The sequence below is a fragment of the Pinus tabuliformis genome, chromosome 3_2 (genome assembly GCF_031772625.1).
Source record: "Pinus tabuliformis cultivar Carrire ecotype Pingquan chromosome 3_2, CPIR1, whole genome shotgun sequence".
Taxonomy (NCBI): Eukaryota; Viridiplantae; Streptophyta; class Pinopsida; order Pinales; family Pinaceae; genus Pinus; species Pinus tabuliformis.
In genome coordinates, this window is record NC_142302.1 from 98,668,204 (window position 1) to 98,691,076 (window position 22,873).

General features: G+C 31.4%; 1 protein-coding gene across 2 annotated transcripts; it reads left to right on the forward strand.

Moving 5' to 3' along the window:
- Positions 1-21,392: 21,392 nt before the first annotated feature.
- On the forward strand, positions 21,393-22,244 carry LOC149180015 (uncharacterized). 2 transcript variants are annotated; one of them, XM_089418096.1, is made up of 2 exons: positions 21,393-21,762; positions 21,852-22,244. In XM_089418096.1, exons 1-2 carry the CDS (start codon positions 21,560-21,562, stop codon positions 21,871-21,873), a joined length of 225 nt encoding a protein of 74 aa, XP_089274222.1. In that variant the 5' UTR covers positions 21,393-21,559; the 3' UTR covers positions 21,874-22,244. The 2 variants fall into 2 exon arrangements, with proteins under 2 accessions (XP_089274222.1, XP_089274221.1); XM_089418095.1 differs by having other exon boundaries at positions 21,857-22,244.
- Positions 22,245-22,873: the final 629 nt, after the last annotated feature.

Genomic DNA, 22,873 nt, shown 5'->3' on the forward strand with positions numbered 1-22,873 from the left:
GGAGACGTGATATGTCAGCCAGGCGGATCGTTTCCTGGGAGGCATACATTGGGAGTCAGGGTGTCGAGGGGCCCTAAAGCATCTGTAAGATATATATATATGTATATATATATATATATATATATATATATATATATATATATATTGGCATTATGATACAGGTGTTGTCCTTGATGGCAACTCACTCAGATGACAGATCATAGTGCAGCAAAGAATTAATGATCAGAAAGAGGTATATGCAGGTTCACCATGACAAAAGTGCATATACACGTGGGTTAGCAGACCAGAAGTCGTGTATAACATACACATGCACTTTCACAAAAGGAAAGGCACGTACATGTTGGAAAACTAAGTTTTGGTCCATGGTATTTGGTCCATGGTATTTTGATCCATGGTATTGGTCCATGGTATTTGGTCCGAGGTACTAACCCCAGGTATTGGGTCCAAGGTATTGGTCCTACATAGTTTTGGACCATGGTATTGGGAGAGGCCTAAAACTATATAAGGAGGGAAAGATCATTAGGTCAGGGTGTGAAAGATGAGCAATAATTGAATAGCTGATAAAGTGTGAGATCCATCATACAGGTTATGGGTTTGGGATGCTTTTCTATGGATGCACCTATGTGGCGAATGAAGGTTGATGGACCGGGATCATGAAGAATAAAATGCATTATCATTATATGGTAAGAATAGTTCAGATCTAAATAATGACGTATGTTTTATCCTTTATGTATGATGATCTAGGTATGTCTAAAGTAGAAAATTGCAGTGAAGGTATAAGTAATTATTTTCATATCTGTACGTTGGTTGGCTTTTGTAAAAGAGCATATACATGCCGGTTTGGTTCATCAAAGTAGCGTATACATGATGAGATTTGATCTTTGAGGTTGTTGTTGGTTCTAGTGGTCGTTGCAGAGTTCTGTGTTCTACTCTGTGTTTTGGTGACTGTGTTTTGATGACAGGGTTTCATTGATTCAGTGTTGGGTGATTCAAAGATTGATGATGCAAGTGTAGTGCAGTGGTGATTGATTTTGAGCTTCAATGTTTTTGATGGGTCCAGTATGAAAATTGGATGAAATGTGGCTTTCATATATTGGTGTTATGTTCCAAGAGTATCCAATTTGAAAATTTATGAAACGTGGTCCCTGGAGGAAGAGTGAAGGTTGTAGCCTTCTGTAGGTTGGTGCCTATGTACTAGTAAATATATCAGCTAGTACACGAGCCATGGGATTGTAGCTCCCTTCTAGTAGTAGCTGGAGAACGAGAGAAGGTTGTAGCCTTATGCAAGTGGGTGCCTGCGTACTGGTATGAGTTTGCGCCAGTACAAGATTGTAAACAGGTTTTTCTTATATTAAAGGAAGACAACAGTAGGTGTGTTTCTTATGTGTGATGATCTGTTCTGTTTTACTGCACTTGTTTACTGTTTATATGGTTAATGAAGTTCTGATGCACTAATTAAAGATCAACATATGATGGATTAATTGAATCATAAGTTTATTGGATATACGCTAGTTGCATTAAACACAGTTGCGTGTACATGTGGGTTCCCTTAACTGAAGTAGCGTATATGAATCAGAGTATGAAATAAAAAAGTTATATTGATTTGCTAATACTGATTCACCCCCCCCCCCCAGTATTATTTCCAAGAAGCTTGATCGCTTGAAGGAAGATCCATCATCATGAGTAATCAACAAAGAGAGGGAGTGATCAGATTGCCAATCTTTGATGGGAGCAATTTTGTTTACTGGAAGATAAGAACCACAACCTATCTACAATCGCTTGGGACGGATGTTTGGGAAATCATGGAAGGAGGATATACATTTCCATCAGCAATTCCTACAGATATGGTAGGTAGAAAGCAATATGAAACCAATGCCAAAGCTATTACTATTTTATTGGAAAGTTTGTCAAAATCATAGTTTGTCAAGGTCATGTAGCTCAAATCAGCCAAAGAAATATGGGACAAAATTGTTCTGAGATATGAAGGAGACTCTCAGGTAAAACATGCTAAGCTTCAAACTCTCAGAATTCAGAATGAAACTCTTAAGATGCATAGTGATGAAAGCATAGCTAGTTACTTTCTACGTCTAGATGAGGTTGTCAATTGTATGAAGAATCTGGGTGAAGAAATAAAGGAAGTTACCTTAGTTGAAAAATTTTAAGATCCTTATCTGCTAAATTTGAACCCAAAATGTCTACCATAGAAGAAAAACAGGATTTTCAGAATATCACTATGACACAGCTTCATGGAATCCTAACTGCTTTTGAGATGAGAAAAGGATGATCATTAGATATGAGAGAAGCCGCATTTAAAGCTTCAACAAAGGGAAAATAAAAACTCAATGAATTAGGATACATTTCAGAAAATGAATATGAGGTAAATTTTGTCAAGAAGCTTCAACGGGGTTCTAGAAGGTTCAAAGGTAAGCTACCTTTCAAATGTTTTTCCTATGGTAGAGTTGGTCATTACGCTACTAGATGCCCTCATGACAAAGGAAAGATATCTGAAGAAAGTAATAAAAGTTATTATACTCATTATGATAGTGAAGGCTTGTCTAATAGTGATGAAGATAATCAAGAAATTAAACTTCTCATGGCATATGAAAATAATGACGTAGAAGAAGAAGAAGTTACCAAATTGATAATTCAGCTAGAGGGAGTAACCAAAGTAAGAAAACAGCTATAGGATGTAGTGATATCATTAAGAAATGAAATAAATAATTAGAGTATAACAATCCAGAGACTTGAATCTAAGATCCTCTCTCTAGAAGAAGCTCTTGAAGAACAAGAACATGAAGTTCTCGAATTAAGGCAACAATTGGAAGAAGGAAGAAAGGCTACAGAAATCTTGAAGAAACAACATCTGGAAAAGGAAGAGAAACATCCGGTTGAGGTAAATTAGAAGAAAAGGATAAACTATTACGATTTCAAGACAATACTAAGATTTTAGATGATATTCTTAGTAGTCAAAGATCCCCTACTATTAAAACTGGTCTTGGTATTCATGAATCTGTTGAAGGTGAATCTAGCTCTCAGGGTGAGGCATGAAACTCTAATGCAAAACCTGAAATGCTCAACAAGGAGGTAAGAGGTCAACCACATCAACAACCAAGGAAAGAAATCTATCAAAGAAAATCTTTTACTCTAAACTATGAAAGTGATAGTGGGTTATGTTCTCAGATGAACAATGTTGAGTGTTATGTATGTCATAACTTTGGACATGTTGCAGCAAGATGCAAAAGTAGAATGGTTCAAGGTCATCCCACAAAAAGATCATCAGTTTCCAAGTTCTTTAAGGGATATTGTTTTGCTTGCAATATGTTTGGCCACAAAGCAGTTGATTGCAATAAAAGGAATATGAAACATGTAAGATGTTATGCATGTAACAAGTTTGGACATAAAGTAAAGGAGTGCAGGAGCAAAATTTGGACACCAAACCAAAATAGCATACATCATCTCAATCCCAAGGATCGAAGAAGACAGAATTATTATCAGAAAGATGTGGCATAGCTCAGTTTGCAGACATGACAGACCCAAGCGAAACTGAAAGTGTAAAACTTCAATATTCCAATTTTCATACACAGCTATTATGAAGCGAAGTCACCTATATACGTGAGTTAGAGGCTGCACAGTCGCGTATATGGTGCTCTAAATAAAAAGCCGCAGGACAAACTCAAGAAAAGAAGTATGATATGGTTCGGTCATGGTATGTGTTGGTTGGCACAGGTTCATGGGGTGCATATGCTTCGAATAATGCATTGTTGGCATTATGGTTAGAAATCTTTGGTGTTGATGCTTATGTGGCTAAATGATACATCTTGCTACTTATTGTTGGTTAGCCAAGAGAACGGTATTGCAGGTTACAGGTATGGACACTGGTGATAGATGATTATGGTGCAAATCATATATGGTGTATGATAGTTGCTGATGACTATTATGGTCTTGTTTAGATTGTTGGTCATTGTTATAAAAGGCATGTATATCATTTGATGTAAAGGTCATGAAAAGACCTATTTTTTAACCCCAATTTGCATGGGAATGATGATGTAATAATGTCTATTTCAGTCATGTATAAAAATTTGGTATATCCCCACTTGGTTGGGTGGATGAGTAAAAAATGGTGTATCCCCACTTGGTTGGGAGATTGATGTATGGATGAGTTGTTGGTGATAGGAAGGTCATATTCACATAGTTAAGTCATAGAGTCATGTTGTTCTTTTGAATATATTTTTGCAGACCCTGCATCTGCTCAAGGGGAGCAAGGATGGTTTAGTACATCTTAGCATGTACAAAGGGGGAGCTCAATCAGAGATTTCAGCATGTACTCAAGGGAAGTATGGACAGCATAATGAATATCAAAGGGAGAAAATATCTTGGTCCACCCTTTGCCCTCGATGTCAAAGGGGGAGAGTGACTTGGTGTTGTTGTTGCCATCAAGTCCAAAGGGGGAGATTGTTGGCATTATGATACAATTGTGATACAAGTATTGTCCTTGATGGAAACTCACTTAGATGACAGATCATAGTGCAGCAAAGAATTAATGATCAGAAAGAGGTATACGCAGGTTCACCGTGACAAAAGTGCGTATACACGCGGGTTAGTAGACCAAAAGTAGCATATAACGTACACACGCACTTTCACAGAAGGAAAGGCTCTTACATATTGGAAAACTAAGTTTTGGTCTGTGGTATTTAGTTCATGGTATTTTGATCCATGGTATTGGTCCATGGTATTTGGTCTGAGGTATTGACCCTAGGTATTGGGTCCAAGGTATTGGTCCTACGTAGTTTTGGACCATGGTATTGGGAGAGGCCTAAACCTATATAAGGAGGAAAAGATCATTAAGCCAGGGTGTGCAAGATGAGAAAGTATTCAATAGTTGATGAAGTGTGAGATCCAACATACAGGTTATGGGTTTGTGATGCTTTGCTATGGATGCACCTATGTGGCGAATGAAGGTTGATGGACCGAGATCATGAAGACTAAAATGCATTATCATTATATGGTATGAATAGTTCAGATCTGAAAACTGACATATGTTTTATCCTTTATGTATGACGATCTTGGTATGTCTGAAGTAGAAAATTGCAGTGAAGGTATAAGTAATTATTTTCAGATCTCTACGCTAGTTGGCTTTTGTAAAAGAGCGTATACACACCAGTTTGGTTCATCAAAGTAGCGTATACATGATGAGATTTGATATTTGAGGTTGTTGTTGGTTCTAGTGGTCGTTGCAGAGTTTTGTGTTTTGCTCTGTGTTATGGTGACTGTGTTTTGATGACAGGGTTTCAGTGATTCATTATTAGGTGATTCAGAGATTGATGATGCAAGTGGAGTGCAGTGGTGATTGATTTTGAGCTTCAATGTTGTTGATGGGTCCAGTATGAAAATTGGATGAAAAGTGGCCTTCATATATTAGTGTTATGTTCCAGGAGTATCCATTCTGAAAATTTATGAAACGTGGTCCCTAGAGGAAGAGTGAAGGTTGTAGCCTTCTGTAGGCCGGTGCCTACGTACTAGTAAATATATCAGAGAGTACAAGAGCCAGGGGGTTGTAGCTCCCTTCTAGTAGTAGCTGGAGAACGAGAGAAGGTTGTAGCCTTTTGCAGGTGGGTGGCTACGTACTGGTATGAGTCTGCGCCAGTACAAGATTGTAAATAGGTTTTTCTTATATTAAAGGAAGACGGAAGTAGGTTGTTTTTGTCCCGCATTGGGTTTCCACCTTACATCATGGTGTTCATGTGTGTTTCTTATGTGCGATGATATGTTCTATTTTACTACACTTGTTTACTATTTATATGGTTAATGAAGTTCTGATGCACTAATTAAAGATCAACATATGATGGATTAAATGAATCATAAATTTACTGCATATGCCCTAGTTGCACTAAACAAAGTTGCGTGTACACACGGGTTCCCTTAACTGAAGTAGCGTATATGAATCAGAGTATGAAATGAAAAAGTTATATTGATTTGCTAATACTGATTCACGCCCCCCCCAGTATTATTTCCAACAATATATATATATATATCTATATATATATATATATATATATATATATATATATATATATATATATATATATATATATACTATGTGTAATTTTTCAATGCTTAAATTTCAGTTTTGAATGTATAAATGGTTTGAAGGCCTTGAAAAGCCCTGCACTTGGATTTTGTAGACTATCTAGCTTAAATATTTCTTGGATTTAAACAAAATTGACTGAAAATATATACCTAAAAAGGAGCCAATATGTAGAATAGTAAGACTACTTGAAAGGTTCTAACCATAAGAATTCATTTGTTTTCTATCTTTATATCACATGTATGACATTTTAATATTTTATATATAGGACACGCTATCCATTTAAAATGTTTCTTCGTTATTGTGCCAAGAGGTGCTCTATGACCCAGCATAGAGGAAATGTGTAACTAGACTGTAAGAAAGTGTGTATGTCAATGATTTTAAAATGTTGGGAATATATATATATATATATATATATATATATATATATATATATATATATATAGATATATATATATATAGATATATATACATCAAATGTTAGCTTCATATGTTTTAATTAATACTCAAATTAAAACATATATAAACATAAAATGTAATGTAAAATACAAAATATAAAATGCAATGTAAAATGTAAGGTACAAAGCTACCAATTTGATGAAGAAATTTGTCTTTATACACTACAACAAAACAGGAAATTTACGCCAGATTTAGCACCAGATTTTAGTGTATTTTTCTCTCCATTGGGATGATCAGCCTGGTGCTAAATCTGGCTCTATTGTACAATTTTTAAAGCGTCATTTTTTGCACCAAATTTTGCATCTTTTTTTACGCCAAATTTTGCATCATATTTTGCACCAAGATTTGCATTTGGTTTTACAACAGGCTTTCCTTCTAGTTTTGTGCCATTTTTTGCATTTATTTTTGCATCATTTTTTGCTTCCTGTTTTATGCCATTCTTTGCTTCTATTTTTGTGTCATAATTTGCATTGATTTTTACACCATCTTTTGCATCTGATTTAGTGCCTTTTTTGCATCGAGTTTGTGCCAGTTTTGCATCTAGTCTTACGTCATTTTTTGCTTCTAATTTTGTACTTATTTTTACATCTATTTTTGCATCAATTTTTCTGCCTTTTTTAACACCATTTTTTGCATCTAATTTTGCATCATATGTTGAATCTCATTTAGTGCCAAAATTTTCATCCATTTTTGCACCATTTTTTCATCCACTTTTTCGTTTCATTTGTCTCCCTTTTTTTCATCCAATTTTGCACCTAATTTTGCATCATTTGTTGCATCCAATTTAACATCATTTTTAATAACATTTCTTGCATCCAATTTTGCATCCTTTTGAGCATCGAAATTTTCACCCTATGTTGGACCATGTGTTGCATCCACCTTTGAATCCCATTTTGTGTCTAATGTTACATTCAATTTTGAGCCATTTTTTTCATCTACGTTTGCATTTGTTTTTGCACCAAGTTTTGAATCATTTGTTGCACCTCATTTTGCATCCAATGTTGCATCCAAATTTGAGCCATTTTATGCCTATTTTCACACCATTTTTTCTACTTTTATGTCCAATTTTTCACCATTTTTTATGTCCAATTTTGCATCCTTTTTGGTGTCTAATTTTGCATCCTTTTTGGCATCCAAATTTGCATCCTTTTTTATGCCACATTTTGTGTCCACATTTGCATCTTATTTTGCACCTAGATTTTAGTCTAAATTTTCATCTAGTTATGCATCATTTTTGGCATCCTTAGTTTCACCATTTTTTAGTCCCATTTTGCTTCTTGTTTTGTGTCTTTTCTTACATCCTTTTTGCACCCAATTTTTCATCCTAATTTTACACCATTATTTTCATCCTCATTTTGGTGTCCATTTTTACATCCTTGTTTGCGCCCAATTTGGTATCTTTTTGTATGCCCTATTTTGTTCCCTTCTTTGTGTCTAGTTTTACACCCTTTTTTAATTCTACTTTAAAACCCTTTTTGTCTCATTGTTTGCATCTTGTTTTAATGGCTAGTTTAACATCCAATTCTACTCCCAATTTTGCATCGATGGTTACATCCACTTTTGGCTTCTTGTTTAGAGTTTTACTTTTACTTCCAGTTTACTAATTTTATTACATAGTGAAATATATTACAGTTTCTATATCTCATTTTGCTCTAGGATTTAATGCACGGTTAGATGAACATAAAACCCTCTCAATTTATCCTAGAAACCTAAGATAGACTAATTAAGAGAAAGGTTGTTTTAGGGCTTAGGATTCTTAGTATATCAAGATGTAGAGTATAGATTAAGAAGAGAAGAATGAATTCATGTGAGTCCTTGCATGCAGGTCTTGTTGGAGTTTTTAGTGTAGTTGGGAAGCACTCTTAGATAGCTCCAAATCTTGGTCCTACACACAAGAGAGAGAACAAAGAAAATTTCACAACATAATATCTTGATAATTGAAACTATCATAAACATATAAATATTACTGAATAAATAAATATAAACCAAAGTCCCATACATTCATTAGTTAAATAGGATAAGTACAGAATGAATAGTAGCATATGGAAGGAAGAACAAATAATCTATATTAATAAAGGAGTTGGAGGAAAGTTACAACCATACAACACCTCCCCCAACTCCTAGCTCCAAAACTCTCCTTCTCAATATAGATTTCAGCAGCATGACAATACATGAATTCCCATCATTTCCTCAATGGCCAAGCCTCCAATATATAGGAAAGTGAAGGCTATGAAGATTTCCCAAATTCCTCGTTATTTCAATTTTGCAAAAACTTTTGGGTGAATGATGTTTCCTCATATAAAAATGGCATTTTCCACTTTTTAGATGCTTTTGTGCTTAGGAAAAAGCTTCCCCGTGCTTTATGGCTCTTTCCCACTTTTGTATGCTTTTAATTTTAGGAAAAATCTAAAGATGAAGACAAAGAGAACACATTCCACCATATGAGTTTCCGAAAGTGAACAAAAGTGTCAAATTCTAGTTAACTCGAGCTTTTTCCCTCGCATTAGAGGAATTTTCATTTTAAAATGTTAACATTGAATTTCCATGTCATAATGTGTAAGCCAATCAAAATCCTTTAAAATTTAAAAGACATATAGGTGTGACTATGCAGTGGATTTTCTTTTTAATAATATAACTTACCTAATTTATCTGCCCAAGTGACCCAAAACTATATTAAATATTAAAAATAAAATTAATATCTTAATCTACAAAATTTAGAATATCTAGAATATTTTTAATGAAGGGTAAATCATGGCGTGTTAAATAAATAAATTTAAATATAAAGTCCTAAATCCTAAATTTAATTTAAATTTTAAATTTACTTTCGTAATTTAAATTTTACTAAATCTTCTATTGATAAATTATTTAAATATAAAATACAAATATATGGTTATTTTGATAAAAGTGCATTTATTTGAGTATCTTAAATTTACATTTTAAATTTTCCTTTTAAATTTAAATTTTCTTAAATCTTGGGTTAATAAATTAATTTCAATATAAAATACATGTAGACAATTATTTTTGATAAAAGTGACGTTTATTTGGGTAATTTAAATTTCCTTTAAATTTTGAATTTGCTTTTTTAATTTAAATTTTATTAAATGTTGTGCTAATATATTAATTTAAATATAAAATACATATACAGTTATTTTGATAAATGTAACATTTATTTGGGTAATTTTGGTAAAAGCATAATAAAAATGATATATTAAAAAATTGTCTACATGGCATTATTTTATTAGTTTCTTAATTTTTTCTTAGGTGGTTATTATTTTGGTAACAAAAGTTAGATGAAGGGGACAACTTGTTATAGACTAGGATACTGTAGTCCTCATGGTACATAACTTGTATTATAGGCTTATATAGTTTAGGAGAAAGGGTTATTTCAACCAGCAACATAGTATTCTCCTCCAAGATGATGAGTAGGTATTTTCATGTATAACACATTTAAGAATATATCACAATTCAAATTCATAACTTAGTATTTGTAAACAAATTTAAGGGTAATTGACAACATTCATAAAAAAATATATCAGTATCCTCATATATAACAATTCTCCATCACAAAATCATCGACAATTTTCAATATACATATACTGCTACTAAATCAACATTTATCGCAGATATCATTATTCCAAGGTAAATGCACAACATTGCATCCAAAAATAGTAATGTCATCATACATAATCATTCTCCATAAAAAAGCATTGACAGGTTTCAACACATATATAAAGTAACAAGATAATACTAATAATATCCTCATCATCCTTAATCAAATCAACTAAGATTCAAATGTGTGATTATCATATCAAAATATTTCATGAACACCATTATTCTAAGGTAAATTCACAACATCCATCAAAAGATAGTAATATCATCATACACAATAATTCTCCATCAAAATAATGTTGATAATTCTCAATGTATACATAAAAGAACAAGATAAAAATGATAATATCATCATCATATTTAATCAAATCAACTAAAAGTCAATTTACGATTACCAAATAGAAATGTTTCATAGATATCATTATGCTAAGGTAAATTCACAACATCCATAAAAAAAATAGGAATCTCATCATACACAATAATTCTTCATAAAGAAACTGTAAATAATTTTCAACATATTCACAAGGTAACAAGATAGTACCTATATTATCATCATAATTATTCAAATAAACTAAAATTCAAATGTATGATTACCATATTAAGACATCCAACTAAATATAAAAAGTAAGGCATGGCTAGCTAGCACCACAAAAATCATAGCCAAGCTCATCCTCATGATCATTTCCATGATCATCATCCTGACCATCTTGATAATATCGTCCACATAATCATCACCAATACCATCGCCATCCTCATCATCATCATCTTTAATATATGATGTAATCTAAACATAGTCTATATCATCATCTTCGTGGTCATTACCTATAGCATTCTGGAAAAAAAACAATATTACATGTTAGTACTAATTCTATAGCAAAATGCATATTTTTATTACAATGCTAATAATAAAATGAGGTAGGACATAATAACATTTAATAGTACTAAAAATAAAATGAAAATATGGCTTCAGATATATTGGAGATCCAACTAAGATTACACTTGTAATTCACATTAAGTAGTAGAAGCATTTTTTAATCCATATGAAGTAGGTACCCATTTGTTCGTCATATTATATTGTGAATATTTCTTATGATTTGCATGCAGAATTGGTAAATTAATATTTACTGGAAGCTTTATTTCAAATTACAATTGTAATTCATATTAGAAATAGAAGAAATTTTAACAAAAAAAGAATGTTACATGAAAAGGTGAATTGTTTTTAATGAAAAATAAGTCGCATACAATATGAATGTCACATGAAATATTGAGTTGTATTTAATGCATGTACTTTTCTCTATAATAAGATGGATCCTAATGTTCGTTCAAGAACAGATTCTCACAAATAATTACTTCATTTTATCCATTATCACACTTAATCCATTATACCTAGTAACAACAATGATTCCATTCAAATTGCTTTGAACTCCCTAAATATAATGTAAAATAGAAAACTCCACGACCACAACCACGGCCACAACCCCCTCCATTGCCTCGTCCACCATTAGAGACAATGAACTTGGAGTTATGACCACGATACCAACCCCTCCCTTGCCTTGTCTCCACCATTAGAGGCATTGAACTAGGAATTAAGAGTACTCATGTTTTCTTTGCTCTAATTAATCTCCAAGGAATCAAAACTTGATCAATATATCAAGGACTCCATCAAGGAATAGATATATCATAAGAGAATCTCAATAGGATTTGCCAAAAGAGTGTGAAATAACACTTATCTATGTTTTATGAAATAACTCGAGTGAGTGGAATGAATGGTGGGAAACACTTACCAAGGAAAGGAATATTTTTGGTTCGTCCTTATTTCTATTATTATTTTTGCTTCTTAGAATGGAGGGAAGTGTCTAAAAGAATTCAAAAAAATATTTTAAATTAAAAAAACAAAAAAAAAAAAAAAAAAAATTTGCTTAAGTTTAGTTTTTTTTTTTTTTTTTTTTTTTTAATATATATTCAGTTTAGTATTTTTTTTTCTAAAAGAATATATTTAGTTTCTGGTTTTTTTATAACAAAAATTATATTTGCTTTTTATAAAAATGGATTTTAAACATCCATTCATGCTAAATTTGTGATTTTATGATATAAGTTTAAATTATATATAAAAAAAGTAACTTAATTCCATGCATTGTGTCACTGAGATGGGTATTATACATCTCTTCCTTGCTAAGTTATAGAATGTGCTTGGGTTTTCTTAATGCAATAAAATTAATTCTTCTCTTCATTATATCTTGAGATGTTCAACATGCACCTAATAAAACAATAAAGTTAAAATAGGTTTGCCTTTGACCTTTGTAGATTTCTTTCCCCATTACTCCTCGTCTTAATAGATTAATTGTCTTATGGTGGCCTTCAGTGGCCACTCCCATTAGTTGCATGCTTTTTAGTTTTATGTTAGTGACATTTCTTAGGATTTATAACATGTTATTTAATTTATGAAAATGTGTTATTTTCCATATTATTGTTAAATTTTAATATTAAATATGTTGGTTTTGAACATGGTTTAGCAAAAAGTTACCAAAAGGTTTATAGATTGTAATTTATAATGTAATGCTTCACTGCTTGATGAAATTGTTTTGAATATTTTTTTTAACGATTCATTGATCAATGAAATTTTTATGGATATTTTTTTAGTATATTAACTTGTATGTGATAAAGTCAAAAGTCACCTCTTTTTGAGATTTTCATTGGTTAATTTCCCTTAAGGCTATCAAGTTCACCATTTAGTCCCAGGTTAAGGAAATATAGGAGTCATGAAGTGGCATTGTCCAATAACTTAAATCTTGGAACATGTTTTTTTTAGTCACATTATACTTCCTTTCTATGTAAATTCTCCATGAAAATAGTCTCATGGAACATGAGGGACCTCAATAGTAAAGGAAAACAAATACTCCTAAAAGAAAAATAGTACGCAAAGCACCCATCAATAATGTTGATATAAGAAATAAAAATATTAAGTGAGGTTCTACCTCATACAATTAGAAAATGGGGGAGGAATTTCCAAGTAGTAGTGATTGATGATTAGATATACTTGGGTGGAATGGCTATTATTTGGAATGTTCAGGACATCAAGGTTACCAATATGTTTACCTCTTTTCGCATTATGACAATCTAATTTTAGTTAATTGACATTGAGGACTACTACCATGTATCCAATGTCTATGAATCGAATATCGCAAATGGAAAACCTCTATTTCTCAATTCTATTTCCAGCACAAGTAATTTATACTCCCCATCTGTGTGGATTATTGGGAGTGACTTCAATATTATCAAGTGTCTCGAGGAATAGAAAGGATGAATCACAATGTTTACCAAGAGATTTTGTAAGATATACCATCAAGGCCCTAAAGCAGTATCCATTAAATTTCTCAAGAAATGAGTCTCCAATCCACACATGTGGATCAATGACACGTAATACATGTGTGTGTGGTGACTAACTTAATACACTATTCTAATAACTCCATAAACTAAAGTATTTCACTCCGTCACATGATTGACTGCAGTGTGACATAAGTAAACCAAGAGTAGACATGAAACCCTTAGGCAAGAAAAATTGCCTAGATCCTCAATTAGGTGCTTAAATGATGAAGTGAAAATGAAAGGGGAAAAGAGGACTCCATGATTTAACCATCACAAACATGTGATCAAGTGTGACTAGGAGTGTATATATTCATATGTTTTCCAAAGAGGGTGTGAATACATGAGTTACCATTCATTGGGCCTTATTTTTATTTATTTTGATTTTTCTTATATATAGGACTTAGGGAATAAGTTTTTCATAAGTTTTGAACAACTCATAGATATAATATTTACATAAATTTCCACTTTAACCTTAGAGTTTAGACTTAGATAAATCATTATAGTGTATATTCAATGATTTTGGTTTTCACTTTTTGATTTTCTTTCATCACAAATGACAAAAAGGGGAAATATTTTGCCACAAATCTTTGAATGCTTAATCATAAAGGCGTCATGTGATAAAAACAAATAAATGATGTTATTCCCAATGAAAATGATGGGTATTCTTGAGAAACGCTTATGCTTGTGGATGTCTCCTCCCTCATTGAGAGGGAGTGAGAATTGACACCATATTATCCATTTGTCATGTACTATGGCTGAGACTAATAGTCGTAAGCCTATTAAAGACACCAATAGGGAGGATTAGATAAACATCTGGGACCAATATTCTTTTAGAATTTGTGCTTTGACTAGGACTAACCGCCATAAGTCAAGTACATTAATCCAAGATAAGAATAGTCATGAGGATCGACATTTCCTGGCGTCAAATATTATGACAGTGGATTAGGAAATAATAATGTGAAGACATGCTTGATAAGTGCCTAAAGAGGCAGTGGTGTCCAAATTTATGCCTCCCAACATTGTGCTATGATCTAATGGAGATATATAACTTTTTAGTGAAGGCCTTTCTATTTCGACAATGTTGGCTATGATGATTTAAATCATTGTTAATGCTTATCAATCCAGATCCATTCTTATATGAATATTTCAACTTGAGAGTACTTTTTTGTCTCATTATGAGTATCTCCCTAGTTTAGAGGGAGTGTCATCATCTTCATTATCATCATCATCACATCAATCTCATCATTGCATTATCGTCATAATCACCATTCATGTCGTCATCATAATCATCATCATCATCATCATCATGATTATGGACATTGTTATCAATTGTTCATAATTATAGGTGTCATAAGAAATATCATCAACCCAAAAAACATTATGAGTGCTCAAAAAGGGTTGTTAGGACACATGATATATGCAAGAGAAATGACAACTTTATTTTTTAGAGATGACCGATGATCATCATCACCACTACCATTATCATCATCATTATAATTTTCATCATCCCCATAATCATAATTAATGTAATTTCTATCATCATTGTTGTCAACTTCGTCATGAACATCATAATCATCATTAATGCCATTATTGTTGTTGATGATTACCAAGATGAAAATAATGATAATGATGATCAAATGATGATGACTTGGAAGATGACTCTAAAGATAGTGATTATGATTATGACCATGACAACATTTAAAAATTTGGAAGATTTTCTAAGGTCATTAGCATCTCTATCATCATTGTCATTATAACCCTCATCATCTTTATCATCATTTTGATTATCATAATAATCACAATTCGTGTCATCTTCATTATCTTCATTATCACCATCGTCATAATTATTGACATTGTCATCAACTGTTCATAATTGTTAATGTCATAAGAAATATCATCAATGCAAAAAAAAATATGAGAGTTGGAAAATGGATGCAAAAGCTAAAAAAAAGGGGGGGGCAACAATAGACGTAAAATTGGATGAAGAGTGGACACAACATAAGTAGATGCAAAACAAGACAGAAAAATTGACACAAAAGTGGATGAAAAAGTAGATGCAATAGTTGATGCAAACTTGGACACAAAATAAGATGCAAACATGGATGAAAAAGTGGAAGAAAACATGGGTGTAATAGTAGGCATAAAACTTAGCATGAATTGTTGTGAAATAAATGTGGATACAACAATGAACAAAAAAAAAGACACAAACTTGGATGCAAAAAGGAGGCAAAATTGCATTAAAAAATGGATGTAAACATGGACCAAACATGGGTGCAATAGTGGACACAAAATTAGATTCAAAATTGGACACATCAGAAGTGGATGTAAAAGTAGATGCAAAATGGGATGCAAAAAACAGAAAAATTATTTGATGCAAACTTGGACACAAAAGAAGATGCAAATGTGGATGCAAAATTGGAAGAAAATGTGGGTTTCAATGATAGGCACAAGATATGGCACAACAAAAGTGGATGAGAAAGTGGATGTAATAAAAAACACAAAACATATGCAAACTTGGATGCAAGACAAGATGCAATAAGGGATGAAAAAGTGGATGCGAACATGGGTGCAAAATAAGAAACAAAATTGGATGAAAAATATGGATGCAATGGAAGTAGATGCAAAAGATGATACAAAATGAGATGCAAAACACAACACAAAGGTGGATGCAAAAATAGATGCAATATTTTGATGAAAAAGTGGATGTGAAGATGGATGCAAAATTGGAAGCAAACGTGGGTACAACAGTAAGTACAAAACATGGTACAAATAGTGTCACAACAAAAGTGGATGTAATGATAGATGCAAAAAAAGAAGCAAATGAAGATGAAAAATAAGATGCAAAAAGGGATGCAAAAGTGGATGTAAACATGGGTGCAACAATGGATGAAAAATATGATGCAAAAGTTGATGAAACAAAATTAGATGCAAAAGTAGATACAATATGCGACACAAAACTTGATGCAACAAAATTAGATGCAAAAGTAGATACAATATGCGACACAAAACTTGATGCAAATCTTGATGCAAAGGGGATGCAAAAAATAATTTAAAAATGATGCAAAAGAGGATGCAAGAAATGATGAAAAAGTTGATGCAAGTGTAGGCGCAAAAAGTGGATGCAATAAACGATACAAAAGTTGGTGAAACAAAATTAGGTGCCAAACTTGATGCAAAACATGGTACAAAGGATGGCACAAAACCTGGCATAAAACTTGGTGTAACCTGGCGTAAAACCTAATGCAAAACCTATTGCAATACCTGGTGCTAAACTTGGTGTAAGACTTGGTGCAAACTTTGCATCAATTTTTGCACCATATTTTATAAATGGACACAAATAGCACCAAAAATGGGCTCTAGATGCAAAAAAGGAAGAAAAAAGAGACGCTAATCACAGCGTTTTGTTGTAGTTCTATAATTGGTTTTCTATAATGTAAAGTTAACATACTATTGTTTTTTCTTTATATATTATTATTGATATAACCAATCTTAATCTATATTAATCTCAAATCTACCAATCGTCAAGAGGGATAAGTCTCTCTCTCTCTCTCTCTATATGAAGTTGATAACATATTCAAACAAGTTGTTTAGTTTGTATATTAGAATATTTTTAAAAAGTATAAGAATTATAGATCTTCCTCACATTCAAAAGGCAATATATATATATTTTGTTTACTTTTAATTACTTAATCTCTCTCTAAAGTGGATAAATAATATGTTAATTAATATGGACATCAATATGTTAATTAATATGGACATCAAAATATTTTATGTTTTGCTAAGAGTGACAGTGAAGTATTTGATCATATCTCCTTTATACTGAGTTGTAATATAAACAATGTTGATGAAAGGGCATTATTGATGTGTTATAATTTTTTTAATTAAAACTAACCAAATATGTATATTCATTCTTGTTTTCTTATAACCAACCTAGATCCATCTTAACTTTGGATTTACCAAGCCCCAAGAGGGATCAAATCTCTTGAGGTGCAAACTACTTTTCGAGTGAACAAAGATTTGATCCCTCTCATTTCTTGGTAGATCCAGAGTTAAGAAGAATCTATGTATTTTCCATTTTAATTTTATTAAAACCTTGATTTAATCTCTGTGGAATCTTCACAAAATGTTTTTAGTAGGGAGTAGTCTAATTTATAGACGAAGTGACCTTTTTTTAAGAAGAATCTATGTATTTTCTATTTTAATTTTATTAAAACCTTGATTTAATCTCTATATGAAATCTTCACAAAATGTTTTTAGTAGAGAGTAGTCTAATTTATAGAAGAAATGATCTTTTTTTTAAGAAGAATCTATGTATTTTCCATTTTAATGTTATTAAAACCTTGATTTAATCTATATGGAATCTTCACAAAATGTTTTTAGTAGGGCTTAGTCTAATTTATAAACCAAATGACATTTTTTGTAGAGTATTTAATTTTAATTAAAATCCATAGAAAATTTTAAAACCTGAGTTTAAGTTGTTTAATATTAAAATTCCACTACGTCTTTTTAGTAGTAGTGAGGGTAGAGGGTTTAGATATATCTCAAAAGAATAACCTTATTAGCCCCCTCACTCTAGCAATTGATTTTTGTTGACCATTATTAGTTTAACATTGACCAATGTGACTTATAACGTCTAACTTTGAAATATAAATATTTATTGAAAACTATTTTTCAAACATTTGAATGGACCATGGTTTTATTGTAGCTTTTGTATAATATAATGTTATGTGGATAATTGCATCACATATTTTATGCCATAATTTATGGATATGGTTCCAATATTCATGCATAATTTTTAGATATTTGTGTAGTGAATTTTTAATCCAAAAACAAAATCCTTGAAAATAGCCTCATGTAAATCACATGTTTAACATAAGTTGCTACCCACCATGGTTTAAGGAGTCCTGGCAAGAAATAAGATGTAAATAAATATACTTATCAGGTTTCACTTCTTACCATTATGTATCTTCTTCTCAACACTTTTGTAGCGTGTAGTCTAAGGAGAAATGTTTTTGCTCAGAAAACAATGAAATTTCCGACACGACTTTATTCAAACATTTCCATAGTCAAAGTTTTTGAAAAAAAAATTGTCCATTGTGTGGGTGAAATTGTACCCACCAAAATTTATGGAAGTCCGCAATTAATTAATTTATCCACTTCACATCTCAATTTATTAGCTCATTCCAAAATAAATTGAATTTTATTATTTTAATTAGTTTCAACTTTTTATTATTAATTGAGATAATATTAAAATTCAAACATTTCCATAGTCAAAGTTTTTGAAAAAAAAATTGTCCATTGTGTGGGTGAAATTGTACCCACCAAAATTTACGGAAGTCCGCAATTAATTAATTTATCCACTTCACATCTCAATTTATTAGCTCATTCCAAAATAAATTGAATTTTATTATTTTAATTAGTTTTAACTTTTTATTATTAATTGAGCTAATATTAAAATGGTTATGATGTAACATCTGTACGAAATTGGACTTTATATTACTTTTAACTTTTCTTTTTTTTTCAACCTACATGTAAATGTTAAATGTTTACAAGCATTTAAACCACAATAACATCACAGCAAATAAAATTTTTTTTTCCAACATTTAAAAGATATTGACATACATACTCTCTCATACTGGACTTAGAAAGCGTACAATAATGAACAAATTTTTTTATTTAAAATTTTTTTATTATTATTTTAAAAGGCAAATATATACAAAGTGATTTTTTAATGTTATATAAGGTCTATTTTTATAACAATATCTTTCTATAAAAATCACATAAGAGATATTCAAGCGTTTCGAACCATTGCTAACTAGCCGTTAGGGAGTAATTTGACTAAAGGCAGAAATTAGTAATTAGATTTTGACCAAGAAGGGTAAAGGAATCTAACTAAAGAATTTCAATTTATAAAAATATTATTGAATTAAATTCTTATTAATATTATAAATCTTTTTATGTAATAATATTATTAATAATTAATATTTTAAAAAAATAATTTTATAAACCAAGTAGTTATAATATATTAACTTGAGGGAAAATTTGAGGGGTTAATATTGGCAAGTGGGCTAATTTTCCATATTTTTTTCCAAATACAGATTCGTAAATTTCTAGTTTTTTTGAAAAGTTATTTGCCCAAATTTTATAGTATAAAATTATTTTACCTAAAAAAACACCAAAAATTCATATAGAATATTATAAAAAGGTTACATATCTAACTATTTTTACAAAATTCTCAAACATTTTATAATTTGCATATTAGGGACTAGTAAAATTAGCTAATGTTTCTAAACTTTAAGATAATTTTTCATCCTTCCTTAGTTAACTTAATCTTTATTAATAAAATAATTATTTTTATTAAAACTTTTTATAACCCCTTATAATTATAACTGTATTATTAAATATTATTATATACAATATTCTAAAAATACTAATATTAATATATTTAAGCCTATTCATATCTCTAAATATTAACTAATATATAATTTTTATTTTTATTTAATTTTATGTAAAATTTGATTAAATTTTCCAAAATAAATATATATTTTTAAATTCTTAAATTTATATAAATTAAACTTTGGTAAATTTCACAAAAACTTTTTTATATTAAAAATTCAATTTAAATAATAAAATTTTATCATCTTACCTCGAAAAAAAAATATTAAAAATTCAATTTAAATAATAAAATTTTATCATCTTACCTCAAAAAAAAAATTATCTCCTTTTAAATGCGAGTATCTTACTTTTGATGAGCCTTATCCACCCTGTTGAACAGTGTATAATGCTGCAACCAGTCATATAGAGTTCACCAATTTAAATTCATTTAAAATCTGATGGCCTATCTGCTACCCACCCAGTATTAAATTATTAGCTGGATGTATAAATGTGAATATGAACAACACCTTATTTTGCGGTAATGAAGGATGACTGATATCATGATAATAAAGCTACTTTCTGCGTCAAATTTAATTTATATAAAAATGTTTAGTTTAAAGGGGTCACAATTTTGTTGGGAAAACAATAGAATTAAGGTTTGATAGTGAAAGTATGGAAAATAATGGAATTCAAAGTTTGATATTGAGAATCTATAAGAATTTTTGAAAATTTTAATTGCAGTTGTCAAGTTTTATGATGATTTTAAGTGTTTTTAGAAAAATTGCAGTTGTCAAGTTTTATGATGATTTTAAGTGTTTTAGAAATTTTTAATAGTATTGAATTTATTTCTATCTTAAAAAACCAATTTGAACACTACTACATTAAAATTAAAATTTGTTGAAAATGTTTTTCCCAGTTTCCAGGCAGAAATTCTCCCTTTCAAATTCTCCCTTTCAGCCAAATTGTGGCCTCTGTAAACAACGCCATATAAAAATCACTTCACGGCTTTCCATTCGACAAATCTACCATTTTCTTCGTGTGGCCCCGTTCCTTCCTCGCTTTCTTACAAGGGCCCGAACGTTTTCAAAAGTGTAATCATGCTTGGTGGGGTGAGGTGGTGTGGGGTACACACTCATCAGTTGTATGGCACACAGCGAATACAAATTATTAGTGCACACAGGATGGCCTACTGTACCGGAATTAGGCATACTCAAACCGGCTGCTGCTTCTTGCAATTCATATTTGCTGTATGAACAGCGGCCGCCGACTATATGTAAGATACTGTATCTTCTGAATGCGCTGTCCATTTACTGCTTTTTTCTATCAATTCCATCAGCCTGCAGATATAGAAAACGTTACATCAATGAAAACTGTGCAGCACGTAAAGTTTATCAAATTGCAACCAATAATCAAGTTACAAACTTGAAACAAGTACCACTGAAGAATTTCTATTTAAACTGGCTTTCTCCTCTTGCTATTCCAGCTCCTTGCAGTGTTACTACTGCAATTAGATGTGGGGAACCAGCTTAGATGAGTTACTGCAATTGCCAACCTTGCTGGTTGGTGTGCCATTCTTTCAGCCCTCAGTGTTGCCTAGCCACTGTAGAGCTTGATGACTATTGCTATAAAAGTTAAGGCCTCATCATTCTCTTAAGTTTTCTAGTAATGGTCATCAAGCTCTTACAACGGCCAGACAACGTTGCAGACTCAAAGAATGGCAGGCTAACAAAAAAAACCCGGCTGATTACCGAAGCCCATCTAAGCCTGTTCTCCAGATCTTTATATTTAGAAGGGTTTTTGAGCTATTCATCTGCAACTGGAAACAGAAATCAGAGGGCAGGAATGGTAGCAATCAGGTTATTGTTGAGGTTTGTATTGAGCACAGTGAACAAATTATATTGATTCTGATTCTAGTTCTTGGTGCTAAATTATTACTAATTACTCTTCACATTTTCAGTGCAGATTCAATGTCGGGATAGTGGTTGTCAACGTCATACTGTGCCACGTAGCTGAAGTATATGAAATCGAAATTGAAAATGGAGGATCAAGAATATCGTTTGCTAAAAGCCAGAAGTAGCCCAAATTCCAATCTGGAAAGTCAAAATGTACACTCGGCTTCTGAGATTCCAATATAGGATACAGGTTTTGATATCTGAATTTCAAAATATTATATTTTCTCATATTTCTCATCAATTTAATGATGAAGCCGAACATATCCACGAATGTATTTGAATAGAGGAACGAATATTATGTTCTGTGAAGAATATCAGAATCAAGATATAACAACTGAAAGATCATTAGAGATTTACTAATTTTTATTAATTTTTAAAAATTAACAAGTTTAAGAGTTTTTGGTACGAAGTTAACTCTTATGAATAACTGTTTTTTTGAAGGAAACCGTTGAGAGTTAATTTTTCTTTGTTACATTGTAATGGCTATTTTTGGAATGGTAAAAATTATGCCTTTGACATATGATCGGTTATAGTTTACAGCGGGTATAGCGTTTATATCTGATGTGCAGATAATTATTTGCATGTGTAAAAAATCATTTTGATTCAATATCAATATTGAATAATAATAAGGAGCTAGAATTTTTTTGGCGGAAAAAAGAAGATTGCACTTTCAAATGAGAAGAGATTTCGAGTTTGGTTGTATCTGAGTTGGGATCAATTTCAATATTAAATGGCAGATAATTTAACTGCTTATTTAAGTACTACAACCAAAATTGTACGAGGATTTAATGTTGAGCAGAATATTAATCTGCTTATTTAGAATACAATTCTCTAACCAAAATTGTATTGTATGAGGTTGCCAAAGAAACATTATAAAAAAATAATTTATAAACTTTCTGTTTGTTTCCAGAAACAAAGCCTGTTTCTTCATTTTTTTACTTTTTTTTTTAAATTCAATGGCTCTGTCGCTTTTTCCATAGTATATTCTTGACGGTTGTTCAGGTTCTCTACCACTGAAAGTACAGGA

Coding starts and splice junctions, on each gene's coding strand:
- LOC149180015 (XM_089418095.1), top strand. CDS start 21,560: ATGGTCATCAAGCTCTTACAACGGCCAGACAACGTTGCAGACTCAAAG. Junction 21,763..21,856: donor GCAATCAGGTTATTGTTGAG/GTTTGTATTGAG, acceptor TTTTCAGTGCAG/ATTCAATGTCGGGATAGTGG.